The sequence below is a fragment of the Oryx dammah genome, unplaced genomic scaffold, assembly GCF_014754425.2.
Source record: "Oryx dammah isolate SB20612 unplaced genomic scaffold, SCBI_Odam_1.1 HiC_scaffold_2, whole genome shotgun sequence".
Taxonomy (NCBI): Eukaryota; Metazoa; Chordata; class Mammalia; order Artiodactyla; family Bovidae; genus Oryx; species Oryx dammah.
Window position 1 is genome coordinate 191,466,169 of NW_024070186.1, and position 27,946 is coordinate 191,494,114.

At 46.1% G+C, this 27,946-nt stretch overlaps 1 protein-coding gene across 1 annotated transcript; it reads right to left on the reverse strand.

Moving 5' to 3' along the window:
* PRKRIP1 (PRKR interacting protein 1) lies at window positions 1-27,308 on the reverse strand. The gene is made up of 6 exons (XM_040261752.1): window positions 27,150-27,308; window positions 26,488-26,566; window positions 25,585-25,685; window positions 20,331-20,416; window positions 19,541-19,608; window positions 1-3,272 (listed from the first exon to the last, which is right to left on the reverse strand). Exons 1-6 carry the CDS (start codon window positions 27,273-27,275, stop codon window positions 3,172-3,174), a joined length of 561 nt encoding a protein of 186 aa, XP_040117686.1. The 5' UTR covers window positions 27,276-27,308; the 3' UTR covers window positions 1-3,171.
* Between the last annotated feature and the right edge of the window lie 638 nt (window positions 27,309-27,946).

Consider the following 27,946-nt stretch of genomic DNA (forward strand, 5'->3'; position numbering starts at 1 on the left):
ATAATATATTTAATATTTTTATATATTTAAATATAAATATATATAAAAGGAGGCCTAGCATTGAGGGACAAGTATTTTGAATCATCAGTGCTTTCTCCTGAAAGATTTGCAAACAAGGAGGAAAATAATGGCAACTTTCACATACCAAGGTATAGAGAAGTTATTTTGGCATATACAGGCTGTTCTAGTTTATCACACATGCACTGTATACATCTACTTTAAAGAATGTATGTACAAAATCAAAATGACGTAACTGTAGTTCAGGCATTCAGTATGGGCCTGGGTGCCTGTTATGGACATGGGTTCAGACACGTTCCTGCGTTACTGAGAACCTGAAGTTTCTGAACTGTATCAGACTCAAGGACACACTCAGGTGCCATGAAGTGTGTCTGTTTAGGAATACAGGGAGTCCCCTACATATAAATGAGTTCTTAAGTCCAACAAAGTTAGTCTAGGTGCCCAACCGACAGCCGCTCTACAGTACTGTGCTAGGTTCATGCTCTTCCCACAATACAGAAACAGAAAAAGCATTTTTAATCTTATAGTACAGTACCTTGAAAAGTACAGTCATACAACAGCTGGCATTGAGTGAGCAGCTAAGAAGAGTTACCGACTGGAGGAGGGAGACGGTAGAGCTGAAGGACCGTCAGCAATGGGAGATGGAGGGCAGGTGCAGCTTCACTCATGCCCGAGCTGGATGGAACACATTTACATCTTTCCAAGTTCGAAACTTGCAGGTTTGCATGTAGGGGACTTCCTGCAGTAATCAGCAAGACAGCTCAGGCTGTAGCTTCCCAGCAGAAGGCGCTAGGTTCTCTGGGCAGAAAAGTACCAGATGATAAAACTGCTTTACATTTTAACCACAAAAAAGACGTGCAGTGGCCAACAGCTCCTGTTACATATATATATACACACACGCATATATATTTTAAAAAGTAGCTCCAGAGAAGCTGAAACCCAAATAAATAGAGTTAACTCAAAAGACTCCTTGGTTACAGAATGTATATAAAAATGACTCACTCCAAAACTGATTTTCCTGGTTGCCATCTATAACAGACTCTGGGTATACAGTAGGTGTGTTTGGATCTCTATCCTCATTGTACTGTGTCTGATTTTCAAGCGTTTGTCCAGGTGCTGTGACAAAGCCATCAGAGAGGTCATGTTTTCCTAATACAAAGTACTGGCACCAAGCAACTTGAGAATTCTTTTAAAAATGAAAAGAATTTGAAAATGAAAGTCAATGCCTTTCTCCCACATTCTTGCACAAATTTAATTACAAATGAGAAAATGAAACAAAGGAAAGCAGTCCAGACAGACAAAATAATTCAGCCACACACAAAGTCAAGGCCCTCTAGTTCCTCTTCAAGGGCTCTAAGGAGTATCTGGAACCACACCCTGGAGTTGTTTTGCAGGTATTAAGATTTCCCACCAGGTGAAAGAAGTGACCTGGCTGCTGACCACCAGCAACGTAGACCCCAGACGGGCAGGAGCCAGAAAGCTGAGAGTCCCCAAACATCACCCAGTTACTCACCATGAACCAATCAGAACCGTATACGAGCTGATCACATCCCCTGTGCCCCTCTCCCTCACAGTGTTTTGGGCTTCTGAGCACCAGCTGGCCTGTTCTCCTTGCTTGCTGCCCTGCAGTGAACTGGGCTGTGGTAACACAAAGTGCGGTGTCACTCGCCTGGTTCTGCCAAGTGGATTGGGAGAGTGGATCCAAGTTTCCGGTTGGTAACAGAAAGCCTGTGAGTCATTTAACCTAAGGCACTGAAAGCCCACTGCGGGCCACCAGGAACTGCTGGAGGACACTACCCTGAGCAGCATCTTCTGACATCCAGTAAAGGGAAAAACAAGCACCCAGCCCAGTCATCTGCCCACCTGCCCGGCACACATCTGCCACGGAAGCTCCGAGCTCCCGGCTGGGGGCACCAGGCAGGGACTTGCCCGGAGTTCTCTGTCCCATTAGGGGGAGGGCCAGGACTCAATCCCAGGGCTCCAGGCTTGAAGCACGAGCTCTGACACACACACTTTGAGGGGACAAAGGAAACCAACAGTTCAAAGATAGGAGGACACAGAACTAACCGGTCAGCCCCTAATGAAAGAGAAACACCACTTTCAAAACGGACAGGCTGTGTGCTGATTTATGAGGGCTGACTTTCCATTTCAGCTTCCTGGGAAAGAAAATTCCTGTGACTTAAACTGTGGAAAGACAGACGTCATCACAGATATCACATGGCTCAGGATGGAGCCAGGGAAATCAAGAAAGGTAAGATGTTTCCTCACTTCCCTTCACTGGAAACCACTGTCTCCTTAATTCTATCAAACTTTCTATAAAAGGCACAAAATAGACCTAGAAACTTGGGGATACCAAAAACCATGATGGAAGGCTCTAGTTAGAAACTCTGTCTCTCCCGCTGGCCTGAGAGACTGCCCTCAGTTACCTTCTGTTTTCCGCTTAGATCCCCTTTCCCCTCTCGATGAAAATGTAGCTTTTGGCCAGTGTCACCTGCGGCCCAGCGGGGTCCCCCAGGCCGCCTGCTCTGGTCCAGCCCAGCCTGGCTCCTCTTCCTGCTGACTTTCTACACCAGTTGGTTTTCTGAAGTCCTCCTCACACGCCAAGGTCCTCTCTGCCGGCTCCGCCCCGGGTTCAGTCTCAGGTCTCCCTCTGCAGCTGCTGGGATGCGTGGAGGGGAGACAAGTCCTGGGGCGCAGTCTGCACCCTCAGCTGAAGGAAACGGAGGCCCCACGCCCTGCAGTGAGGGTTCCTTCCAGAGCTGAGGCCGTTTCCTGAGTTTGGGACCAGCCCCCTCCCTGTCGTGTCGTGTCACAGCCTCTCTGCAGCTTCAGTAATCAGCATGTCACAGGTCTGAACAAAACCTGGAGTTTTTCTGTTCTTTACTAAACAAACATTCGTTTCACAGAAACCAGCCCCAAGCTCGTCACTGTCCACTTATGTGAGAGCAGGCCTCGGGTCCCCCCTTTCAATGAGGACATTAATGAACCCCGCTCGGCAGCGCCCTCGAGCATCCTTGAGGCCAGTCCTCTCCCTGCCAGCTGAGTCCTGCCCGCAGCGGGGCTCCCACCGCGTCTCTCATGAGGCTTTGGAAGGGCATTCGGAGCCCCGGGCCCAGGACGGGCCAGGCTCAGACAGCTGCGGGGCCAGCCCTGTCATCGCCCCGTGACGAAGCTGGGCGCGTCCTCCTCCTCGTCCTCCGTCCCAGACGCCTCCTCGGAGCCACTGGATGGCTGCTCCTGGGTCTCACTGGATCCTGCAATCACACGGCATTTGGATCAGCGATACACACATCCACTCGGAGAACCGGGTTCCCTGAGAATGGACTGCTAGAGAAAACCCAGCTGCCAGCCGTCCCTGGACTGGACAATGAGAAGCCGGAGAGGTCCTCACGCCCGTCATCCCCTAAGGCCACCCCGGGAATAAATGGCCAGTCCCAGAACCGACCTACCACTGCTGGGGGGTGGACGTCATCCCTCTAAGAGGGTCCAGCCCACACGAGATCCTAACAGCCCAGAAATCGGGCCTCACTGCTTTTTTATATGTGGTCCCCTCCCTAGTCCATCATCTTGGCAAGGCAATGCCCCCAGCCGCCCTTTGCCATTGAACGAGGCTGACTACACCTGCTCACGTCCCTGCTCTCGCCCCGTCTGCAAAGGGACTTTCAAAAACCACGCAGCAGAGGGCCCCGGCCACAACAAACATGTCAGCTCCCAGCTCTTCCCACAGACTCAAAAAGCCTCCTGCCGACACTCCATGTGGGCCTCCGAATCCCAGTGTCTTCCCTGGAGTGTCTGCCGGTACCCACAGTGCCACTGAGCAGACCGAGAGCAGAGCACCAAGACAACTTGTTTCCGACTCCTCCTGCTCCCCCTCTTCTTGCAGCAGGGCAGTGGGCGAGAGCCGGGACGAGGCAGAGCCAGAGCCCGCGGAGCCCGCAGCTGCCCTCCAGCTCCCTGATGACGCCAGGCGGGCACAGTGGGCACCTCCTGCAGGAGTGCAGGAACTCACTCCAGCGCCCACAGGCACCCAGAGCTTGGCTACTGCTGTCATCTCATCACAGGACCAAAGAGCTTCAAGGCCTGGGGGTGCCCAGGGCACAGCACTTTCACACCATTGGCTGGGACACTAAAGAGTATTCATGGCAAGGGGTTGAAATCATCCCTATGATTTAATTCCTTAGGATTTTCCTCCTCCTTAACCTCATGCCAACGAGAATGAGAAAGTACAAATGATGAGCATGTTTTAATGGCTAAGATTTGCAGCACACCTATCACATGCCAGGCGCTGTGTGAAGTCTCTGCACGTCTATACCCTCTTGTTTAATTCTAACAATGGTCTATGAGATGAGTAACGCTCCTCTATATCCATTTTACACATGAGGAGTCAAGCTCAGAGAGGTTAAGTAATTTGCTAATCAAGGTCTCCCAATCAGTAAAACCAGGACCTAGGATTCCAACCTGGACTATGTGACTTCCAAGCCTCTGCCTACCTTGCCTGCAAAAACACAAAGGGAAATGGAGACAAGAGAAACTCGAGGTGACAGTCATAGAGAAGAACGAGATACAGCCCTCTGCAGCAATGTGGACGGACTGAGATGGTCAACTAAGACAAACATCCATGGCATCACTTACACGTGGAACCAAAAAATGACACAAATGAGCTTTTTTACTAAATAGCAACAGACTCAGACTCAGAAAACAAACGTATGGTGTGGGATTCTGTCGGGGAGGGACCAATCACACACACACACTGCTACATATAGAACAATCAAGGAAGGCCCTACTGGACGGCGCAGGGAGTTCTACTCAGCACTCCGCAATGACCTGTATGAGGGCACAGGGGATAAGAATCTGCCTGCCAGTGCAGGGGACACAGGTCTGCTCCCTGATCAGGGAGGATCCCACACACCCCCGGAGCACAACTCCTGAAGCCTGTGCACCTAGAGCCGCCGCTCCACAGCACGAGAACCACCGCCACGGGAGTCCCCCTCACCACAGCCAGAGAAAGCCCACAGAGCAGCAGGTCAGGGCAGCCGAGATAAACACATAAGCTGGATGAGAAAAGAATCTGGAAAAGGCCATATGTACAAGTGAACCTCTGCCGTACACCCGACTCTAACACAACACTGTGACTCTACTACGCTCCATACAGAGTAAGAAAAATGAGGGGCAAGCGGCAACGGTGAGCATGCTGAGTGGACTCGGAGGACGCGGCCTAGTCACACAGTGCAGTGATTCGGCCTGAAAAAGGAAAAAAGCTGACGGGGGCTGCAACGGGGCTGAACCCTGAGGACACTATGCTGAGTCAAACGGGAGTCACAGGATGACGAACGCTCTATGATCTCTGTTACAGGAGGCCCTGAGAGCCGCAGATTCGGAGACGGAAAAGGAGACGGGTGGCTGCCAGGCGCTGGGAGGAGCCGGGGAGTGGGGAGTGGGGAGCTGCTGTTTCAAAGACACAGGAAAATGAAGAGAGTTATGGGAGTAGATGACGGTGATAATGGTTGTACAACAATCTGAATGTATTTAGCACCACTGAACGGTACTGATGGTAAATCTTGTGTTATGTGTATTTTACCAAAATTGTTAAAAAAAAAAAAAAAAGAAGGTGGGGACAGGGAAGGGGAAAAAGAAAGAAAAAACATGCTATGCAGAGACCAAGTGAAAAACTAGAGAGGGACCAGACGCACAGCTCTGAGCTCCCTGGACTCCTCAGGCAGTGCTCCCTGAGCACTGGTCTGAGGTCGTGGGCACTCAGTCTCCACCCTGAAGGCAAGGCGCTCGGGTCTCTGCCACATGTATACCATTCCCCATTCACCGGCTGGGGAGCTCCGCTCTAGGACCTGTGCTCCGAGGGTGCAACTGCTGATAATTTGTTTTGTTCTGTAACTTAGTCATCACAGGTCAGCCTCAAGCCTGAGAACCACCAACCACATCCAAAGAGGTCTGAACAGGCAGGACAAGTGCACAGACTTTCATCTTGGATTCTGATCTTAAAGGGACTGGACAGTTGGAGACGTCTTTGAGCTCACCGGGTAGATAGCATGAGCAAGGCTCAGCCTCCCGAGTTGAAGAGATGAATGGACAAGAAGTTACTGCTGAAAATAAATGGTGGCGGGCATGTCCAAGGCAGGCTGTGGGGATCTGATCCTTTATGAATCTTGTGATAGGTGAGCGTGTGGAGATGGCTGCTGGTGGGCAACAGAACCACAGCGGAGTGGTGGCAGCGCGAGGAGACATCATCCCGTCATAGCTGGGACCAGTGTGAACGATGGCTGTGCACGTCAGAGGCTCAACAGTGTCCACATGGCCCCTCCCCTGCATTTTACTATAAAAACTGGGTTGCGTACATTGTATTACTGAACACTTTTGTTAACCTTTTTAATTGTTGGAGGAAAAAACCCAGTAAAACACTCATTAATCTGGGTGTCTGGGGAATGTGGTGTCTGGATGCCCGAGATGCTGGCTGAGGAGAGCTCAAAGCACTGCTTGTGGCTGACAAGCTCTAAACACAACTGGTTCCTGCGCGCAGGAGACAGGCTGTTGGAGCCAGAAGTCTCTCTCTCTGAGACGAGAAACTTAGGAATCTGGGCACAACTGAGACCCAACGCAGTCGTTTGGCTCTTCAACAAAGTTATTTCTCCAATAAAAAGAAACGGGATTCAGAAGAATGGCTGAATCCTAGGTTAGGCGCTGAAAATATGTAAGACGAGTCTGGACTACCTTGTAGTACCAGGAAGTAAGGCAGTGCTGTTGCAAACAAAACAAAGCCCCCAAACTGCACCAATGATGGGAGTCTGTGAAAGCGACAGGAACTATATAAAAGAGCCCCCAGTGGCCAAAGCTGGAACAATCAGAGCAAGAAAATATAGGAGTATTGGATCAAAGTTAAGAGTAGAAAATAAGCATCTCAGAGCCCACAGTTACAAAGAAAATGAGGACCAGACAAATCCACGCAGAAGAGTTTCAAACAGCTGATGCAGCGCCTCCGCCCTCGTGGAGGGGCTGCGGAACTCCCACCCCTTATGTGTAGGTTGCGCAGGGTGACTTCTTTCCAAAGGGTGCAGTGTGGGAAGGAGAAGCAAAGAGTCGCTGTCCAGTAGAGGACCCTGACGAGCTCTGCCTGAGGAGAGCATCAGGGACGGCATCAGGGGCAGCATCAACAGTGACAGTCCTCCTGATAAGCATCCAGTCCTGCCGCGAGAACGGAACCTTATCTCTGTGGTCTTCTTCCAAATAACTAACTCATGAGAAAAATGCCAGACAAATCCCAACTGAGGGACATTCTATGGAACACCCGACCCTTGAAACTCTCAAGGTCATCAAAACAAAGTCTGGGGAACTGTCATTGCACAGGAGCCGAAGGCTACATGATGATTAAATGTAATGTGACACCCTGCATGGGATTCTGGAACAAGAAAAAGGCACTAGGTAAAAAGTAAGGCAACAGAGTATGGACTTCGGCTACTACGTGTATCAAGACTGGTTCATGAACCGTGATGAATGAACCACATGAACTTAAGATCTTAACAACAGGGGAAACTGGGCACATGGGAATTCTTTGTACTGTACTATCTTCGCAGTGTTTCTGTAAATCTAAAATCATTCTAAAACCAAGCTTATTATTATTATTATTATTTTTTTAAAGACACTGCCTGCCCTCAGGGAACTGAGACTGCGACTGAATAAACACATTATGTGATTTAGCAGATTCCATAACCAAACCCTGTGGGAGCAAAGTGGGAGGCTGGGGTGGGGAGGGACAGTAGGGAAGGTCTTACAAGGAGAGGAAGGTGCAAGATGAGCAGAAGCTTTCTGGGCAGACGGGGAGTTGGGAGCACGAGAAAGAGAGCACACAGGCCTGCGCAGGAGCAGTGGGAGGACGGTGACAGAAGCTCAGTGAGCAGAGGACACGTGGAAGGGAGCCAAAGTCAGAGAACAAGGACGGGGAGACGGGAAAGGGTGGGCATGCAGGGCTGCTGGCTAGGGTTCAAGCAGTCACCTCGGGGGTCAGCGCAAGGCCAGTGGGGAGACACTGTCTGGGATTAGCTGCGCACTCTGTGGGCACCCATTACTGCTTGGTCCCTCAGGCCCCTCAACTGTAAAATGGGGATAGCTGCAGGGCTGCTGTGAGGATTTTGTTAATACCTCAGAGGACTTACAACTGGGGCTACATAGTAAATGTTCAATAAATGCTGAGGACTGTTACAAGTAAGAATGGGGTGGTTCAGTCCTGTCCGATTCTTTGTGACCCCATGGAGTGGGGCCTGCCAGGCTCCTCCATCTGTGGGATTTTCCAGGCAAGAATACTGCAGTGGGTTGCCATTTCCTTCTCCAGGGAATCTTCCCAACCTAGGGATTGAGCCCAGGTCTCTGGCACTGCAGGCAGACTTCTTACTGTCTGAGCCATCAGGGAAGTGTAAGAGAACAAATGACAATCCAGCCTGTTTTAGAGAGAGCTTTGGAGGCTGTTCAGGGTGGGTGGGAAGAGCATGGAGGCTGCTACCACAGTCCTGCCAGAACTGGATCTATATTTTTGTAAGTTTTTTTTTTTAATATGGTAAAATGCACACCATTGCCCATCGCTGATGGCTGTAGAAACTGGTACTACTTCTTTGGAAAGAAACTGGCAATACATTTCAAGAGCCAAAAACTCTCTTTATATTCTGTGATCTAATAATTGCCACTGCTGGAATTTTACCCAGAAAGGGGGAAGGGAGACAGGTTCATAAATTCACTAAAATATCTTCTAAAGAAGAGAAAAACTGGAATCAGTCTAAAGTCTAACAAAGGGAAAGTGTTAGGTATATCATGGCATGTCAATTGCTGGATATGATCAGTCACTGAAAAAGTTGTGAAGGACCAGAAGTGCTTATAATGTTAAATAAAAGTAAGCAAGCGGAAACACATTCATACACTACAATTATAACTACATACAGATGGTATGTTCACATGGTGAGATTAAAACAAAGTGGACAGGGACGTCCCTGGAGGTCCAGTGGCTGGGAATCCGCCTTGCCATGCGGGGGACGCGGGTCTCATCCTCCATTAGGGAACGAAGATCCCACACACCTCAGGGCAACTAAGCACCAGCAGCGCTACTGCTGAACCTGCGCTGCCATGAAGGATCCCGCATGTCGCAACTAAGACCCAACAAGTCAAATAAACAAACATTTAAAAGAGAAGAAGATGGACAGAAAGAAAGGTGATCTATTAGGATGATGATACTTGACCTTTTCCCATCACTCTTACACTACTGTTTACAGACAATTTTAAAATCTAGGTATCTGAGATTTTATTCACAAGACTGTAAGAATACTAGGTAAAATGCCACTGAGTGTTATTGAAGCTGATGTTAACTTTAATAAAAACAAAACAAACAAAAACCCAAGACAATAGATGAATGAACAGACTGGAAAAAAAAAATCCTTCCCTGCACAATGAAATTATAAGAACATGGGAAAATATTTGTGATACAATGTTATATGATAAAAGGATAACTATAAATATGATAATTATGTAAATAAGTTTATATGATAAATATTAAAATTGAAATAAATGTCATGAGGATGTTAAAGTGATTTTTTTAAGTAAGAATTATGAATAATTTTTTATTTTTAACTTTTTTTCTTTCCTGCGTATTCTAAACATTTATAAAATGATCCTGTATAACCTTTACTCTCAGAAGACACAAAGGATATGCATGGTTTCCCAATATAGAGAGTACGTGGCACTCAAACAGTTTGATCCAAAACAAACTGAGTGTCTTCCCAACACCAGATAGCAGCTGAAATAGGAGTCGTATTAACTGGAGCCGCTTCTGTCCCTCTCCCCCATGAGGAAAACACTCGGCAAAGGTCTGGAGACATTTCTTTTTGTCAGTGACGGAGGGGAGGGTGGGTGCTGCTGGCATCTAGGGGGTAGAAGCCAGGACGCTCTTAAATATCCTACAGTGAACAGGATATCGTTCCTCACGACAAAGAGCCATCTGGCCCAGAGCGTCCGCAGTGCTGAGGCTGTGAACTGCTCCTCCCACCCCAGTTTTGAAATAATCACGACAGGTTCGGTGAACATCCGTCTCTCAGTAATGTTAAAGAAATAGAAAAAACATTTTTTTTCCTTTTGCAGAGAAGTCTGTTAACTTTCATTTATAATGTACAGTAGTATTATCTTTATCATGTTGTATGTTACATCCTCAGTACTTATTTATTGTGTAACCAGAAGTTTGTTCCTTTTGACTACCTTCATCTAATTCCCCTTTCTCCTGACCTCTGCAGCCACAAGTCTGATCTCTTTTCCTAGGAACGTGTTTGAAGTATCAGCACTATATTAGTTCCTGGTATACAACATAGTGATTCACTATTTCTGTATGTTTCAAAATGATCACCATGGTAAGTCCAGCTGTCATCTGACACCATACAAAGATATTAACGTTACTGATGATACTCCCTGCATACAGGTTTCTCAAGAGGCAGGTTAGGTGGTCTGTATTCCCATCTCTTTCAGAATTTTCCACAGTTTATTGTGATCCACACAGTTGAAGGCTTTGGCATAGTCAATAAAGCAGAAATAGTGGACATGGAACAACAGACTGGTTCCAAATAGGAAAAGGAGTGTGTCAAGGCTGTATATTGTCACCCTGCTTATTTAACTTCCATGCAGAGTACATCATGAGAAACGCTGGACTGGAAGAAACACAAGCTGGAATCAAGATTGCCGGGAGAAATATCAATAACCTCAGATATGCAGATGACATCACCCTTATGGCAGAAAGTGAAGAGGAGCTAAAAAGCCTCTTGATGAAAGAGAAAGAGGAGAGCGAAAAAGTTGGCTTAAAGCTCAGCATTCAGAAAACGAAGATCATGGCGTCTAGTCCCATCACTTCATGGGAAATAGATGGGGAAACAGTAGAAACAGTGTCAGACTTTATTTTTTGGGCTCCAAAATCACTGCAGATGGTGACTGCAGCCATGAAATTAAAAGACACTTACTCCTTGGAAGAAAAGTTATGACCAACCTAGATAGTATATTCAAAAGCAGAGACATTACTTTGCCGACTAAGGTCCGTCTAGTCAAAGCTATGGTTTTTCCAGTGGTCATGTATGGATGTGAGAGTTGGACTGTGAAGAAGGCAGAGCGGCGAAGAATGGATGTGTTTGAACTGTGGTGTTGGAGAAGACTCTTGAGGGTCCCTTGGACTGCAAGGAGATCCAACCAGTCCATTCTGAAGGAGATCAACCCTGGGATTTCTTTGGAAGGAATGATGCTAAAGCTGAAGCTCCAGTACTTTGGACACCTCATGCGAAGAGTTGACTCATTGGAAAAGACTCTGATGCTGGGAGAGATTGGGGACAGGAGGAGAAGGGGACCACCCAGGATGAGATGGCTGGATGGCATCACGGACTTGATGGACGTTGAGTCTGAGAGAACTCCGGGAGATGGTGATGGACAGGGAGGCCTGGCGTGCTGCGATTCATGGGGTCACAAAGAGTCGGACACGACTGACTGACTGACTGAACTGAATTGATGATACTCCCCACACTACACATTTCACAGCTGTGACTCATTTATTTTGTAAGTGAACGTCTATACCACTTTATCTCCCTCACCTGCTTCTCCCCAACCCCAACCCTGGAGAAACAGCCCTGGATGTACTTAGTAACACATCACCTTAAGGTTTCTCTGGTAGGTGAGCCAGGGTCACGATTAACACTGGTGTTAGAATATACTGTTTGGGGATTCAAGGCTTTAATAATCCAGACTGGCTTAACGCCATCCTGTGGTATCATTCCGACAAGTCTCACTTCACTGAACTGCTGGACTGGCACATACAACAAGCTGGGATATTTCCTTCCCAGCAACAGAACCGGAACTCCTAGCCAGCTGCCCGTCACCACTGATTGGAGAGGAGCCAAGAAGCTCAAGAGCTTTAGCTCCAAGTCCATCAAGAACCCAGAGGCGCACTGAAGCCACCTTGTGGCGGAACTGAGTATCACCACATTAGATTTATTAATTCCAACCACCTAGAAATCCTCCTTTCCCACTGACAAAATGAAAAACAAGCAAGGAACTGAGAGGTGCGGGAAAGGCACACAACTGCCTTTAGGAAGTTATCCCCAGAACACTCCGCCCTGCTCGTTCGGTGAGAAGCATATACAGCTGTGCATTATTACTCATCGTTTCAAAAATATGTACAGGTGCGAACTGCACAGGAAGAGTGGGGCTCACGTATTGTAACAGTGAGTTTCAAGCCTGACTGCGGCCCACAGCCTACCTAGAAACCGAAAGAAAATTTCACTAGTTACTCCAGGATGTGAGGCTTTCTGATGTTTTCTAGTCTGTCTTATGCATGTTTAAAAAAAAAAAATCTGTAACTTCTAAGCTAACTTCATGCCCCAGTAAGTAAAGGATCACAGTCCTCAGTCTGAAAAAACACTGCACTACTACAATGCGACGTGGGTGAAGACATTTATCCTTCTGATAGAACGGGAGCTCAGGACAGGGGGAGACCCAGGGCCATTTTAATCAGGGCAGACACCCTGGGTGCAATCTATCCTCTCTGAGACTCTTAGACTTGGGCAAATGAAAGAAAAGGGACCGGAAACTGCGTGGTGAGAGAGCGGCGAGAAAGGAGGTTAAGAAATCTCGGCTCTGGGATACTGCCACCTCTCTCCAATTCTGTAACTGATTACTAAAAAGTTACTCTGATTCCGCAGACCCATCACAGGTTCAATAAATACAAACTCAGAGCAAAGGAACCCCAGTTTCTTGTTCCGAAAGGGTTCTTGGATTTACAGGGGAAGGAACTCCTCCTCCCCACCCCCCCCCCAAGATGGTGTATCTTCATTACAGCAAGGCGTGTGGCAAAGATACCAAGTTGTGGAATTTCAGATCTAGGAAGAGCTTATCATTTTACATTTTAAGGGGGGCGAAAGAATCTGCTCAAAGAGATGCTTGAGGTCAAGGTGAGCCAGAGAGAGCACTGAGCTAAGACCCTATGGATTCCATGCTTATTCCATGACCTCAGTTTCCTATCTCACCTCTGTGGGTCAGATTAAAGAAGAGGGAATCTGGCTGATTCTTGGCTGGAGAATAACTCCACCCAGGGTTTCAGTGAACAGGTCCATGCCAGTGTAGATGGAGCTCCCTGGCCCAGTCTGGCTGGCTCAGCATTTTTACCAATGACAGAAAGGGGGCATGTTTATGAAACCTGCCCATCACAACACCAGAAAGACACGGTAACGTGCTGAATCCCAGAATCAGGATTCAAAAGGACTGTGGAGACCTGAACCAACAGAGCCAGTAACACCAAGCTGAAATGTGCAAGAGCTAAATGTCAAGTCCTGTAAGTGGATTCAAAAACCCAAATAGGGATTCCCTGGTGGTTTAGCGGTTAGGAGTCCGCCCTGCCTGCAGGGGACACTGGTTAGATCCCTGGGCCAGGAAGACAACACAAGCTGCAGAGCAACTAAGCTCACACACCACAACTCCTGAGCCTGTGCTCCGGAGCCTGCAGCCGCAGCTACTGAGCCCGCCCACCGTAAGAGAAGCCACCACGGTGAGAAGCCTGTGCACCATAACTGGAGGGCTGTCCCCATTGACCGCAACTTGAGAAAGCTCATGCACAGCAACAAAGACCCAGCACAACCAAAAAAGAAAAAACCACACTCCCAAAACAAATGGAGGGTGGGTTCCAGGTAACGCAGAGCAAGCCCACTTGACTGTTTCTCCACTGAACACTGCTTATAGCACCAGGACAGAATGCATGGACTCTGAAAGATAAGCAGCATGGGAGAAGAGACCGGAATACAAAGTGCCCCTGGAACAATACTGCATCCCCTGTTTTCTCCTTTCTTCTCTCCAGTATCCCTCGGCCTGGACTCAGGGCGACCCAATACACAGAAGCGGAGACTGGGCACAGAGAGTTTGGAGAGAAGCCTTCGAGTTCCAGTTCAAGGAGTAAGAAGCTGGGTTCCCAATGTTCAGAGGGAGGGGAAACGCTTGTCTTTTCTCTCTCTGCCAGCATCAGGAGGGTCACAGTGACTGTGGTGGCAATGGGGGCTTGCTGCACAAAAACTTGGAAGGAGAGGAGCCTTTCTCTCTGATCAGAGGAGCCGTGGTCCTGAGATGGCCAGGCAAACTGTTACTTTTCTTCCTCGTCCTTCCACCACAGCCCTGGGTGCAGGGGCAACTGTACGAAGTGTGTGGCAGAGTAGGTAACTAGAGCCCCGACTTTCTGGCTGGAGATCTGAAAAGGGGAGCTCCAGGAAACCAGGAACTACCAGGGAGGTCACGGAGAGATTAGAAGAGACATCATAAAGTCGTTTACGAACTCCTGGGGTCGTCCTGACAGCACAGGCATGGATCGGGCCCTAATCATCCTGCCGAGCACTTTGAGAACCAAACTCAATTCAACCCTGACTGGCCACTGGGTGGCACCCGCAGGACACATCTGGAGAGCACAGCTAAAGCTTTAAAAACCCTGGTTCCTGGAGCCACAATCTACAGGAGGCCGATCAGAATCTGTGTCCTGAACACAACCAGGATGACTGTCTGCTAAAACAAACATCAGCAAGATCAGAGTCTCATAAGATTCAAAATGTCGAGGATCCACAGAAAATTACTCAGTATGTGGAGAATCAGGAAAATCTCAACTTGAACGGGGGAAGACAATCAACAAATGCTAATGTCAAGATAACCCAGATGCTGGAACTACCAAACACTTCAAAGTACCTATTGAAATATTTTTCCAAGAAGAGTGAAGAATCTTGAAACAAATGGAAAGATAGAAAATTTCAGCAAAGAAAAAGTATAAAGAATTAAATGGAAATAAAAACTTTTCTGAAAAACGTAATTCACTAGATTGACTCAAGAATGGATTGGAAATGACACAGGGAAGAGACAGCTCAAGGTCAGATCAACAGGAATTATCCAATATGAACAAAGCAAAAAAAAAGAAAGGTTGGAAAAAAATCCCAAATTTGACAAAGACACGTGCTTACCAATGATTCACATAGCTCAGTGAACTCTAAACGCAACTCCTGGACAAATCCTAGGAAATACATGTGCAAACACATTGTAATCAAATTCCTGACACCTAAAGATATTGAAAGCAGCCAGGAAAAAACAATGATAGGAAAACAACCTGAATAACTACTTAAAAAAAAAAATTAGAAATGGAGGCCAGAGGAAATGGAGCAGCATTTCGAAAATACTGAAATAAACACCTGCCAACCCAATATTCTTATCCAGTGAGAATGTCCCCATGGGAACAAGGGTGAAACAAAGATAGACACCTATGAAGAACAGCTAAGATAATTCATAGCCAGCAGACCTATTCTCAATGAATGGCTTACAGGGAGTTCTTCTGACAGAAGGGAAAGAGGACAGAAAGACAGACTGACAGAAAGAAGTCTGGAACATGAGGAACAAAGAAAAAGCAACAGAAATGGTAACTATCTGGTCACAATTCAAGACTATTCTCTTCTTGAGTCTGAAATATATTTGATGACTGAAAATAAAAGATAGTAATAAAAATAGCTCTGCTTCATAAAAACAGAACTACCACATGATCCAGGAATTTCACTTCCAGGCATTTATCTGAAGAAAATGAAAACACTAGTTCAAAATGATCCATGCATCCCAGCGTGCAACGTAGCATCATTTACAAAGCCAAGATATGGAAGCAACCCAGGTGTCCACTGACAGATGAGTGAAGAAAGAAAATGTATGCTCGCGTGCACACACATACAAGCAACCCAGGTGTCCACTGACAGCTGAACAGAGAATGCAGACCGGTACACCTGTCCACTGACAGCCATCCACACAAACACAGGAATATTACTCAGCCATAAAAAAGGAATGAAATCCTGCCATTTGCAAGAACATGGAAGAACCTAGAGGGTATTATGCTAAGTGAAATAAGTCAGATGAAGAAAGACAAATACTGCATGTTTTCACTTATATGTGGGATCTAAATCTGCTTAAACCAGAAACAGACTCCACTGATACAGAAAAAAACTAGTGGGTGCCAGAGGGGAGGAGGACGGAAGAAAGGGCAAAACAGGTGAAGGGATACCAAGAGGTACAAAAGATCAGTTACATAATAAATAAGTCACAGCGATGGAATGTATGGCATAGGAAATATAACCAAAGATATTATAATAACTATGGTGCAGAATCTATATCAAGTCACTATGTTGTACAGCTAAAACTGAAATAATATTGTAAGTCAACTATATATCAATTTTTTTAAAAAAGTAACATTATCTGAAGGGGTTTTCAGTGTATGGAGATATAATACCTAAGACAACTGTAATATAGGGATTAAAGAGATCTATCTACATTCTACTTAAAGAGGTGAAATGCCGATTCTAAGTAGATTGTGAAAGCAGAATGAATAGAGTAAGCTCTAGAGGAAAAACTAAAAGGTAGTAAAAAGGGAAATAGTTAAACACACAATAGATAGAATAATGTTCAAATAAATGCAAAAGATGACAGGAAAGGAGAAACAGAAACAAACAAAAAAAGAGAATTAAAGTGGCAGGCAGCCCTAAAATCCAAACGTTATCAAAAAATACAGAGACTGTCAAAATGGATTGAAAACATCACCCACATACCTGATATCTACAGGAAACATATTTCAAATACAGGTAGGTTAAAATTTAAAGAGATGGTAGCACTTTCAGAAGGGACCTCTTAAAATCTGCTCCTCCATAAAAGTAGCAGTGTTGTTGAGAACACTGACAACAATGGTCAGAATCAACTTTTTCAGAACTCTAGAAATGTTCCCTGGATGGTTTGATTAAAAAACTGGTTGAATTTTGTAAGAACAGCAAGTTTTGTGGTTGTTTTAACTTGTCCTCTTCCCTACTCCTTCTCCCCAGATCCAAGGAAGCCTCTCAATCAACAGCATCCTAATCGCAGTAGCTGTGAAAAGCCACGAGTAGCCCCTGGTGGGAGTTCCTCCAAAGTCCCATACCCAGAGCACTGTCCGTATTTGACCTGTCTGGCAGCTCCCTGGTAACTTCCACTCCCAAGGCTTGTCTTCATTCAGTCTGACTCAGTGAGAACAGCCTTTCCCCAAGGTATTTGTCGGAAACCATCAGCGGCAACTGTTTAACATCACAGCTGCCTGAGGCAGTGGTAACCGTTGAAACAAACAAGAAACTGACCAAAAGTAAAAGAGGAAAAGCTGGTAATCTAGAAGGCTAAGGGCGGACATGACTGAGAGACTTCACTTTCACTTTCCACTTTCATGCACTGGAGAAGGAAATGGCAACCCACTCCGGTGTTCTTGCCTGGAGAATTCAGGCAAGAATTCAGCCTAGTGGGCTGCCGTCTATGGGGTCGCGCAGAGTCGGACACAACTGAACTGATTTACCAGCAGCAGCAGAAGGCTATATGCGTGTACACGGCTGTGCACAAGTCTAAGACAGACAAGCGATGGCCCTAATCTCACCTCTGGCTAACCTTGAGGCTGTGTGCAAGGAGGTGAAGGCTAAGGCAAAGCTGTAAACTGCCTGCCAGAATGCTGAAGACATGCTCCAACACACACAGAATAGGCCCTTGGCAAGTATCAGGTTCAAAGCATTTCAGGAAATCTCTAATCTTCAGCTGATCACTAAGCTAACCAAGCAAAGACTTCAGCTGCCACATACAACAAAGAATATAAGCTTAGTTAGTTAGTTAGTTCACTGAACACATAAATAGCAGTGAAGACAACAAGCAGCAAAAACAGCAAGTCCTGGGGAAGGAAGGTCAGATTACCCACAGCCAAGGAGATCTTTCTATGTCTCAATATACTGGGGTCCAAGCCATAGTACCTTCATCAACAGAACATGAGACGGGCACGTGTGCCCAACCCTCCTGGCCTTGGACCAAGTATGCCCACATTCCTCTGTGTGTAGGGGCTGGGGAAGGACAGGGGACATGATGAGGTGGTTTATTTGAGGGATGAGGTCCGAGACATCACATTTTGGCACTGTAAAATAACTTCTTCTCAGAAATGGTGGGCAGCAGGCTAAAATCATGTCATATATAGCGTGTCACATGGTGGTGATTTAGTCACTAACTTGCCTGACTCTGTGACCTCATGGACTGTACCCCACCAGGCTTCTCTGTCCATGGCATTTTCCAGACAAGAATACTGGAGTGGGTTGCCATGTCCTTCTCCAGGGGATCTTCCCCACCTAGGGACTGAACCTGGGTCTCCTGCATTGCAGGTGGATTCTTAATGAACTGAGCCACCAGGGAAGCCCATTATAGTACACTTACAACCCATAAGAAAACTGGTCCTAAAAGGGCTGCTCATATTTCAGTATGTCAACACAGGTCTGATTTTATCTTAAGAACAAAAATTACAACTGTCCAATCAGGAAACATGTCTAGTCAATCATGGTATAGCCCCCAATTCAGTAAAGTGGTGATCAGCTGTCATTTTTTGGGTCTCTTAGCCTCCTTGATCCTTCCCATCTGGGACCTCTCTCTGATTCTTAACCCAGGGGCTCCCAAAGGAGTGACTGGCACCTCTGGCCTTGTGATGGGTTCAGAAGTAGGGAGGACTGTGGAATACTGAGACATTACTCGCCCCCTATTACTCCTTGTAACAAAACCTCAATTCTGTCTAGGGTGGCAATGTACCATCCATCCAGTGATGAATCACGATAGGTTAAGGACAGTTGTGACAGTTCTGTTTTCTATTCATCTAGCCTGATGACATCAAGTGACTTGGTACTGACCAATGAGATAGAAAGTAATACCTGATGGGCACTTCTGGGGGATCATATGCTCTCCAGTTAAAAAAACAAAACCAGACAAGTGCCCCTTCTTTTCCCTCTTCTTTCTGCTTTAAACCTAAGTATGATGCCAGGAACTGCAGCAGCCACCTCATGCCCCCAGGATCAAGGTCAAAAGAACGGCAGGGATGCTGAGCTTGATAGTACTGACCTGCTCAACCACACTACTACCAGATTTCTTGCTACGTGAGAAAAAATAACTCCTCTTTGCTTAACTACTGCTAGTTGAGTTTTCTGTTTCTTGTAGCCAAAAGCATTCTTAACTGACTTGCCAAATGACTCAATAAGAGCCAGAGAGACACAAAAACACTTTTGCTGGAGACACTCCCTCAGTCTTTCCTACTGGACAAGAATGAGCCAGGGTGCAGCCTGGAGCAGCTGCAGCTACCTTAGAACCATCAGGAGGAAATGAGCCCCCCTGAGGACGGGGAGCCAGGGGACAGAAAGAGACAGTCAATGCCAGTAACATCAGCACTCCTTTACAAGCCAGGCCTGAAAGGAGGTCTGTGCTGGACTAAACACAAGCCAGGATCTTTTCTTTTTTGCTTAAACCAGCTTGCCTTTCTGACACTTGAAAATTAAATGAGTCAAAACTAACAGAAACAAGCCCTCATCTCTTCAGAGGCCAGCCAACCAGCTCCAAACTCTAAAGCCTCATTCTTGACAGGTTAACCACTGTGACCAACCCTGAGACGGATCACAAAAGGAAAGTGGGCATCACTCACCTTCATGTTGCTTCTTCTGTTCAAGTTTCATCTTCTTTGCCAGTAATTTCTTCTCTTTTAACTTCTGGCTACAAATGTAAAATAAATACACTAATTCTTTAACTACCCATTTTATATTTTAGAAACTAAAAATCTACTTATAGAACCTTCAGTGATTTAGACACTACACAAATGCTACAATAAAATGAAAGTACTTCTCATGATCCTGCTGCTCCAACATCACCAACCTGCATCCTTCATGAATCAAGATCAAATTCTTTGCAGTCCTGAGGTGACTAAAGCAATCCAGAGATATTGACACTAGCGATACTTTTTCATTCCAAAATATTTAGGGACTACTCTTAGAATCCTGCTCACCTAACACTTGAGGGAGCATTTATTAAAATACAGACACACATGCAGCCTGTATATAGTCACTTAGGGAGGTTATAGGCCCTCCTTTCAGGGAGAGGCAACTGTGAAGTTTGCTCAGAGCAACTTACTAAACCTTTCATTTAAATACAGACATAGAGGAGACATAGAAATCCACACCATCACTGAAGTGCTGACCCCCAAGCCTTGGAAAATCTGTAGCAAGCTGGGGGTGGGGGGCAGTAAATGAAATGATCTCTCCCCAGGAAGAAATGTCATTTCTCTACTGGGGTGCTCCACTGTAGGTTTTAACACCCAAGACCTCAAGAGGCCATACAGGTGAACTTTTGACCACAAGAAGGATTTGTTCGCCAACCATCTATTTTTACATTTCCTGCCCTAAGTCTCACTAGCTTATGGGATGCCACAAAGCTCTCACCGCTTTTTCCGACGCTTTGCAGTCTGCTCCTCTGCAGCAATTTTATTCCTTTCCAGTCTCTTCTGAAACTCTGCATCCAATTTTTGCTGCAAAAAGCCACATCACTTAGACAAACTCTGGCATGACATGAAAACTCTACAAGTCACACCACTGGAGGTGCTATAGGCACAGCCAGATCTCTGGGGCCACTTTAAGAAGTTGCCCAACAGGCGGGACAGGAAGTCAACATATAGGTCTCTGATGTTGAAGCAACTCAGGTCATTAAGATACCATTCATGCACAAGTGAACTGAGACACAGAAGCTATGAGAGACACACTGTGCATCTTGAAGGCAGAGGCGGCACTACTGGCTCTTTTTTACTAGGGCCTTGGAAAATGTTACACCGTGGTTTAAAATAAATATGTATTTGATTTTTGTCTACTTTTTTGACACATAGCTCCTAAAACTCTTATAAATTTCCTATTTAAGAGCCACAGAGGGATCTTTTACGATAATATTTACTTTTGTTGCCAGTTTCTTCCTTAATTCCAGATATAAAGCTCCAGAAATAAAGACGAAATGGGTATTTTTTTTTTATTTATAACCAGCCCCTTTCAACTATAGGAGTGTTATGAGTGACTCTGGAAAAGCCCCTAAGAAAAGGGCTGGTTGCCACGGGAACTTTCTGCCCCGTCTCCTTGACCTTCAGGGAGCGGAGAGGGGCTGAAGCTTGAACTAATTACCAATGGCCAAATGATTTAACCATGTCCACACAGTGAAGCCCCCAATCCCAAAGGGTGCATGCGGAGAGCTCCTGGGCTGGTGAGGGTATGGGGGTGCAGAGCTTCTGTCCCTTCTCCCCGCACCTTCTTCCATCTGGCTCTCCCTGAGTTTCAGTCTTTCATAATACACTGGAAACTAGTAAGTGAGATACTTTACTGAGTTCCATCAGCCTCTCTAAGCAAATTAATGGAGCCTTGAGGAGGGGGACATAGGAGCCTCTGACTTACAGCCAGTCGGTCAGAAGCACAGATGACAATGGAGACGGGCAGCAGGCCTTTGAAGCTGGCGGTGGGAGACAATCTTGTAGGACTGAGTCCTTAGCTTTTGAGACCTGAAGTTATCTCCACATGGGTAGTGTGTGAATTGAGTTAAACTGTAGGACACTCGCCTGGTGCCACAGAACTGCTTGGTGTGGGGAAAATTCCCAGAGATTCAGTGATGAGAAGTGTCAGAAATGTACTAAGGGAACTCAGAGTAAGGAGACACACAAGAGTGTGTTTTTTCTTCAGAGACAGTGACCAGAGTTCACCAGGTGGAGTGGCCAGAGGGCTGGGACCATGGAACTTTTAAGTCCTGACTACTTACAGCTATTAATGGACAGATTCTAAGGCAGCATAACATGTACTGCCATTACTTATACATACATGTGCTACATATGTATATGTGAGTATGTATATACATACATATATCCACCCCTTGTATTATTTCCTCCTAGCAGCTATACCTGTTTCTAAGCCTCAGTTTCCACATCTATAAAATGGGGGAATAATAATTCTTCCTTTTCCGAGCCTTTAGGAAGAACAATGAACTGCAATAACCTAAAGGAAAACACTATAAAGATATCTTCAGATAAAACAGTGTCACCTCTACTTCTGGTAGTTATAGCCATACAGGTCAGGGGTGGGGGTATTCAAAAAGGGAGCCAGCAGCGGAAGAGGTGGCTTCATCACCTCTGCTGGTCTGCACTGCCAGGGCTGGGTGGTTCTGCTGAGACTGACGCAGAAACTCTCTTCCAGAGCAGAATTATGAAATAAAAAAGAAATGTCTCCTTCCAAGAAAGGAATCAGCGTCTTTTTTTTTTTTTTTTGTCCGTGCTATGCAGCTTGTATGATCTTAGTGCCCCAACCAGGGACTGAACCCATGGCCCTTGGCAGTGAAAGTTCAAGTCTATTAAAATTGACTCACTGGACTGCCAGGGAATTCCCAGAACTTCAATTAGAGTTCAACTAGAAAGCAATGCCTTCAAGCTAAAAGCGCTTGGTCTGTTTAGAAGCTGAGCTGTGAATGTCTGAAGCAGCTGCACTTTCCAAGGGACCAAGACAGAGCCCCTGCTGGCTGCTGGCCCTGGTGAGGGCTCCAGGAGGAGTCAGATGTGCTCTGTCCATAGCGGGGACACTCTTATTAGTCACTGTGGAAGGTAAGGATTCTCTTGCATCTCTCTTTCCTTCTAATCTCAGAGCCTGTCCTTCACCATGTGAAAATAAGTTTGCAACTATGTGGATTCAAGGTTTGCGAAACATTTTTCTGTATTTTCTCCGAGTTGTTAATCAATACATAAAAACTTCGACTAACTGATGGCACTTGAGACAACTGTGCTCTATCTCCTGCCCTCTAAAGTAGTTAAAAAAAAAGTGCTCATTAGTGTCAAGATATTAAGAGGTGGCAAGAATACACAGAAGAACTGTACAAAAAAGATCTTCACAACCCAGATAATCACGATGGTGTGATCACTCACCTAGAGCCAGACATCCTGAAATGCAAAGTTAAGTGGGCCTCAGGAAACATCACTACAAACAAAGCTAATGGAGGTGATGGAATTCCAGTTGAGCTATGTTTCAAATCCTAAAAGATGATGCTGTGAAAGTGCTGCACTCAACACGCCAGCAAATTTGGAAAACTCAGCAGTGGACACAGGACTGGAAAAGGTCAATTTTCATTCCAATCGGAAAGAAAGGCAATGCCAAAGAATGCTCAAACTACTGCACAATTATACGCATCTCACACGCTAGTAATGCTCAAAATTCTGCAAGCCAGGCTGCAGCAATACGTGAACCGTGAACTTCCAAATCTTCAAGCTGGTTTTAGAAAAGGCAGAGGAACCAGAGATCAAATTGCCAACATCTGCTCAATCACTGAAAAAGCAGAGAGTTCCAGAAAAACATCTATTTCTGCTTTATTGACTATGCCAAAGCTTTTGACTATGTGGATCACAATAAACTGTGGAAAATTCTGAAAGAGGTGGGAACACCAGATCACCTGAACTGCCTCCTGAGAAATCTGTATGCAGGTCAGGAAGCAACAGTTAGAACTGGACATGGAACAACAGACTGGTTCCAAATAGGAAAAGGAGTACATCAAGGCTGTACATTGTCACCCTGCTTAGGTAACTTATATGCTGAGTACATCATGAGAAATGGGGGCTGGATGAAGCACAAGCTAGAATCAAGATTGCCAGTAGAAATATCAATAACCTCAGATATGCTGATGACACCATCCTTACGGCAGAAAATGAAGAACTAAGAAGCCTCTTGATGAAAGTGAAAGAGGAGAGTGAAAAAGTTGGTTTAAAGCTCAATATTCAGAAAACTAAGATCATGGCATCCGGTCCCATCACTTCATGGCAAATAGATGGGGAAGCAGTAGCTGACTTTATTTTGGGGGGCTTCAAAATCACTGCAGATGGTGACTGCAGCCACGAAATTAAAAGATGCTTACTCCTTAGAAGGAAAAGTTATGACCAACCTAGACAGAATATTAAAAAGCAGAGACATTACTTTGCCAACAAAGGTTCATCTAGTCAAGGCTATGGTTTTTCGAGTAGTCACATATGGATGTGAGAGTTGTACTATAAAGGAAGCTGAGTGCCAAAGAATTGATGCTTTTGAACTGTGGTGTTGGAGAAGACTCTCGAGAGTTCCTTGGACTGCAAGGAGATCCAACCAGTCCATCCTAAAGGAGATCAATCCTGAGTGTTCATTGGAAGGACTGATGTTGAAGCTGAAACTCTAGTACTTCGGCCACCTGATGGGAAGAGCTGACTCACTAGAAAGACCCTGATGCTGGGAAAGGTTGAAGGTGGGAGAAGGGGCTGACAGAGGATGAGATGGTTGGATGGCATCACTGACTCGACGGATATGAGTTTGAGCAAGCTCCAGGAGTTGGTGATGGACAGGGAAGCCTGGCGTGCTGCAGTCCATGGGGTCACAAAGAGTCAGATACGACTGACCGACTGAACTGAACCAAGTGTCTATACAGAGTTTTGCTATTCCTGACAGTGCAAAGCCACAGTGACCTGGCAAAGCTGTGTCACAAGTCACCTGAAACTAATTACTGGAGATGAGCAGTAGCTGGAGAACCACCAACAGCTGGGGGCCGAGTTAAGGGCTGGACGACACACAGATACCAAGTGAAAACCAGCACGGCAATTATCCCATTCTGCTTGAAAATCATAAAGGAACTTTTTCAAACTTGATTCTGGCCAGGCCAATAAATATGTAAAGGATCACTACAGTCAAAATACTTAAAAAAAAAAAATCTCTAAACAAATGTAGTGAGACCCGTGTGAAATCTCCATAGATGGTCACTGAGAAATACAAAAAGATACAAACAAGAAAGACAGCAGTTTCTAGAGAAGATGACTAAAACACTCTGACATCCATTCTCATTCAAGTTAAGCTGCAGACTCAATTTAAATCTAGTATAAAATCAAGCAAGATTTCTGGTGTGGATAAAATAACTCCAAAACCCAATTCCAAAAAGAAAACAAGTGAAATGTCCAAGAGAATATTTCTTAAGAGCAATAGGAGAGAGGTTTCTGTCCTTTCCCATCAAACAATGGAAAATTTAAGAGTTCTTACAGTACAATTTCTAAAGCAATTCTCAACTTAAAAATTTTATTTATTTTTGCCACTTCCCGTCCTGGAGGCTTGTGGGATTCTCAGTTCTGAGATCAGGGATTGAACCCAGGCCACAGCAGTGAAAGTGCTGAATCCTAATCACTAGATCACCAGAAACTCAAGGATATTCTCAATTCTTAATCAATTATTATGTGTCATGAAGAAATGCCAGCTTCAAAGCTAGAAAACTCAAAGAGGCAAAAACACTCGAAAGCACAGTACTCACACCAGACACACAGCTAACTGGAATTACAGGCATTCCGCCAAAGGGAGAGAAAATTATAGAGAAACAATAACTCCAGTGATGTGAAAGCCTGCCTCCTATTCCATGGCAAATGGTCTGGCGGGGACAGGGGACCCCGCTGGGCTCTCTACCACCTGGCAGACGCCCTCCCCTCACTCACTTCCTAGTGTGAGCGCCCTGCTGTGCTGGGTGGACTCTACTTAACATCTGTTTCTCGTGCTGACTTCAGAAGGCAGCCCTCACTCAAGCCACACCCAGGTATATCTACTGTTCTTCAACTGCTTATTTTCCTCAGGTTTCAGTGCACATCACCTAAACCCCAGGCTTCAGCCAGCCTCCTGGCTCACTAACCTTTTCAGCCATGGCATCCATGTAGTCCTGGCGCTGGTACTCTCTCCGGCGCAGATGCCTGTACACGTGGAATTCTCCGCTGCCGGCCCCAGCACTTGAACCTAGAGCCAGGACAGTCCAGAGCTCTTGATGAGATCCAGTTACCAACACAGGCTACCCTTAATCAAAGCGGACCAAAGACAGATACCAGAAGTGATGGAAGGGATCAAGCCTGCCCTATTCCCCACTGTATCCCAGAACCTAGCACAGTGGCTGGCATACTGTAGGTATCATTAAATACTTGCTGCATGAATGCTGCATGTGAAGTCCCTAAAAATTCCACTCTCAAACAGTATTAACAGAACAGCAGATTAAGGTTCGAGAGCAGAAACCTAAAAGAGACTCTGTGACCTTTCCCCTCCCCGAGCAGAGGATTTCACATGATATGCTAGGATTCTATTGAGTTGAAAAGATGCCATGATCTAAAAAAAGTAAGTTTCAAATAGTATGTGCAGAACAACCACATTTTTGTGAAAACATTTTTTCTGAAGCATGAGTGCTTTTGACTATAAAGAGGTTTCCAAGGCTGTATCAAAATGTTACAAGTAGAGCCATGGAACTACAGGTGGTTCTAATTTTTTTACACCTGTTCTTTACTCTTCTTTAGAACTGTGTTAATTTACAATCCAACAAAATAAAAACTATTCCACTTTAAAAAAAACACAAGATATCATTGAAAAACAAAGAAGAAGATTCTCTAATGCCAAACCATAACCAATAATATCCCTTCACTGTAAGAGTAAAATATTGGAACTCCCCACCCCCACGGGGATATAATTAACAAAAACTAGAGGTTTTATACTTACACTTTAAAAACTGTATTTACACACACACACACACACACACACACACACAAAACATTACCCATTACATCTCGGACAAATTCTGGGGGAGGTCGAGGTGCCCATTCACTCATTTTTTCTGGAATTGGAACTGCTTTGTCCTGCAACATTTAAACATGAAAGCATTTATTATGTATAAACCGGCTGACAAAGTGATGTCTTTTACAACCAAAATCCTTTAACTGAATAGTGAAGTAAGGCTGCTTTGTTTCTTGGACCCAAAGCTGAGTTTATTTTCTCCCTTCTGGCTTTACTTCATCCTGTATATTCTGGTCCTCTCACAGCCCACAGCCTTGTTAGGGCTAAACTCAACTTTCCAGGATAGAACTCAGAACGTCAATCATTATCTATCGTTGCAGACCTCCAACCCCCAGATCGCTCGGCCAATGCCTAACACTTAATGCTCTTTAGAATGAATTAGTGTGCTAACCCAAGGACTCCATCTTTCCAGTCTAAGGCTTCCTTTCACACGAAGTTAAAGAGTCTTCAAGCACGGGAAGCCAGTCCGCAGCAGAAAGCTCACTGTCTCGGGCTCGCCTCTTCCTTCCCGAGGTCTGACCCTGGACTTGGGCTCCTGAGCTCCCGCGTTCAGAGACGGAGGAAAAGGGCCCGCGAGCGCCCGGAGACGCCGGAAGGGAGGGGGTTTGGGACTCGGGAGGGCCGAAAACCCGCGCCTCGTCTCACCGGGTTCTTCATGAGCCGTTCCAACTTGAGCTTCTGCTCCTCTGCGGCATTCTTGGGGATGATGAGCGCCTGAGGCTCCTTCTTGGGCCTTGGCGGTCTCACGGTGGAGGCGGCCGAGCTCGCCATGACAACTGTCTTCCCTGGCGGGCGGCGGCGCGTGTGCGTGACGACAGAGTCGCGCGCCAGTGACGCAAGCGCAGTCTCCAAGGTGGGCGCGGCAGGACCGGAGTTGCCCGCCGGAAGCAGGCTGCTGAATATTCATGAGCTCGAGGGTGGGTTATTTTGATTAAAGCGGCTTGATTTCTTTTCCCTGTTCGTGAACAGATCAGCCCAGCGAACGCCCACGTTCCTGGGGGAGAGGTGGCCCTGTGTGCTCGAGGGTCTGGCCCCCTCCCCCCGAACTCTGCAGTCCCGGCGCGAGTTGTGGCTTCGCCCGCCACCCTGCTAACTCTTTCGGCCTCCCCCAACCCCCGCCCCCGGGCCTTTGTTCCTTAGGTCTGGTCCACTCCCTCTGCCGTTTCTGATGATCTGTTTAAGACAAAACAGACGTCAATGTGTGCTCCCGGAGGACTGGGGCCTTATCTCTTTTGTCCGCCTCCAATTACTCTGCGCCTGGCACCCAGCAAATACACCTCGGTCGAGTGAACGGGCCTTTCCTACGAGAAAGAGGAGCGCTGCCCCTTGCATTTGGGAGCTGGCCTGGCACTCCCAGCTAGACCTTGGGATTCTCCTGTTGGACATAGACAATTTTCTAAACACCACTGTCGTGCAAAGCCATTCTGGGGCCATGATGTCGC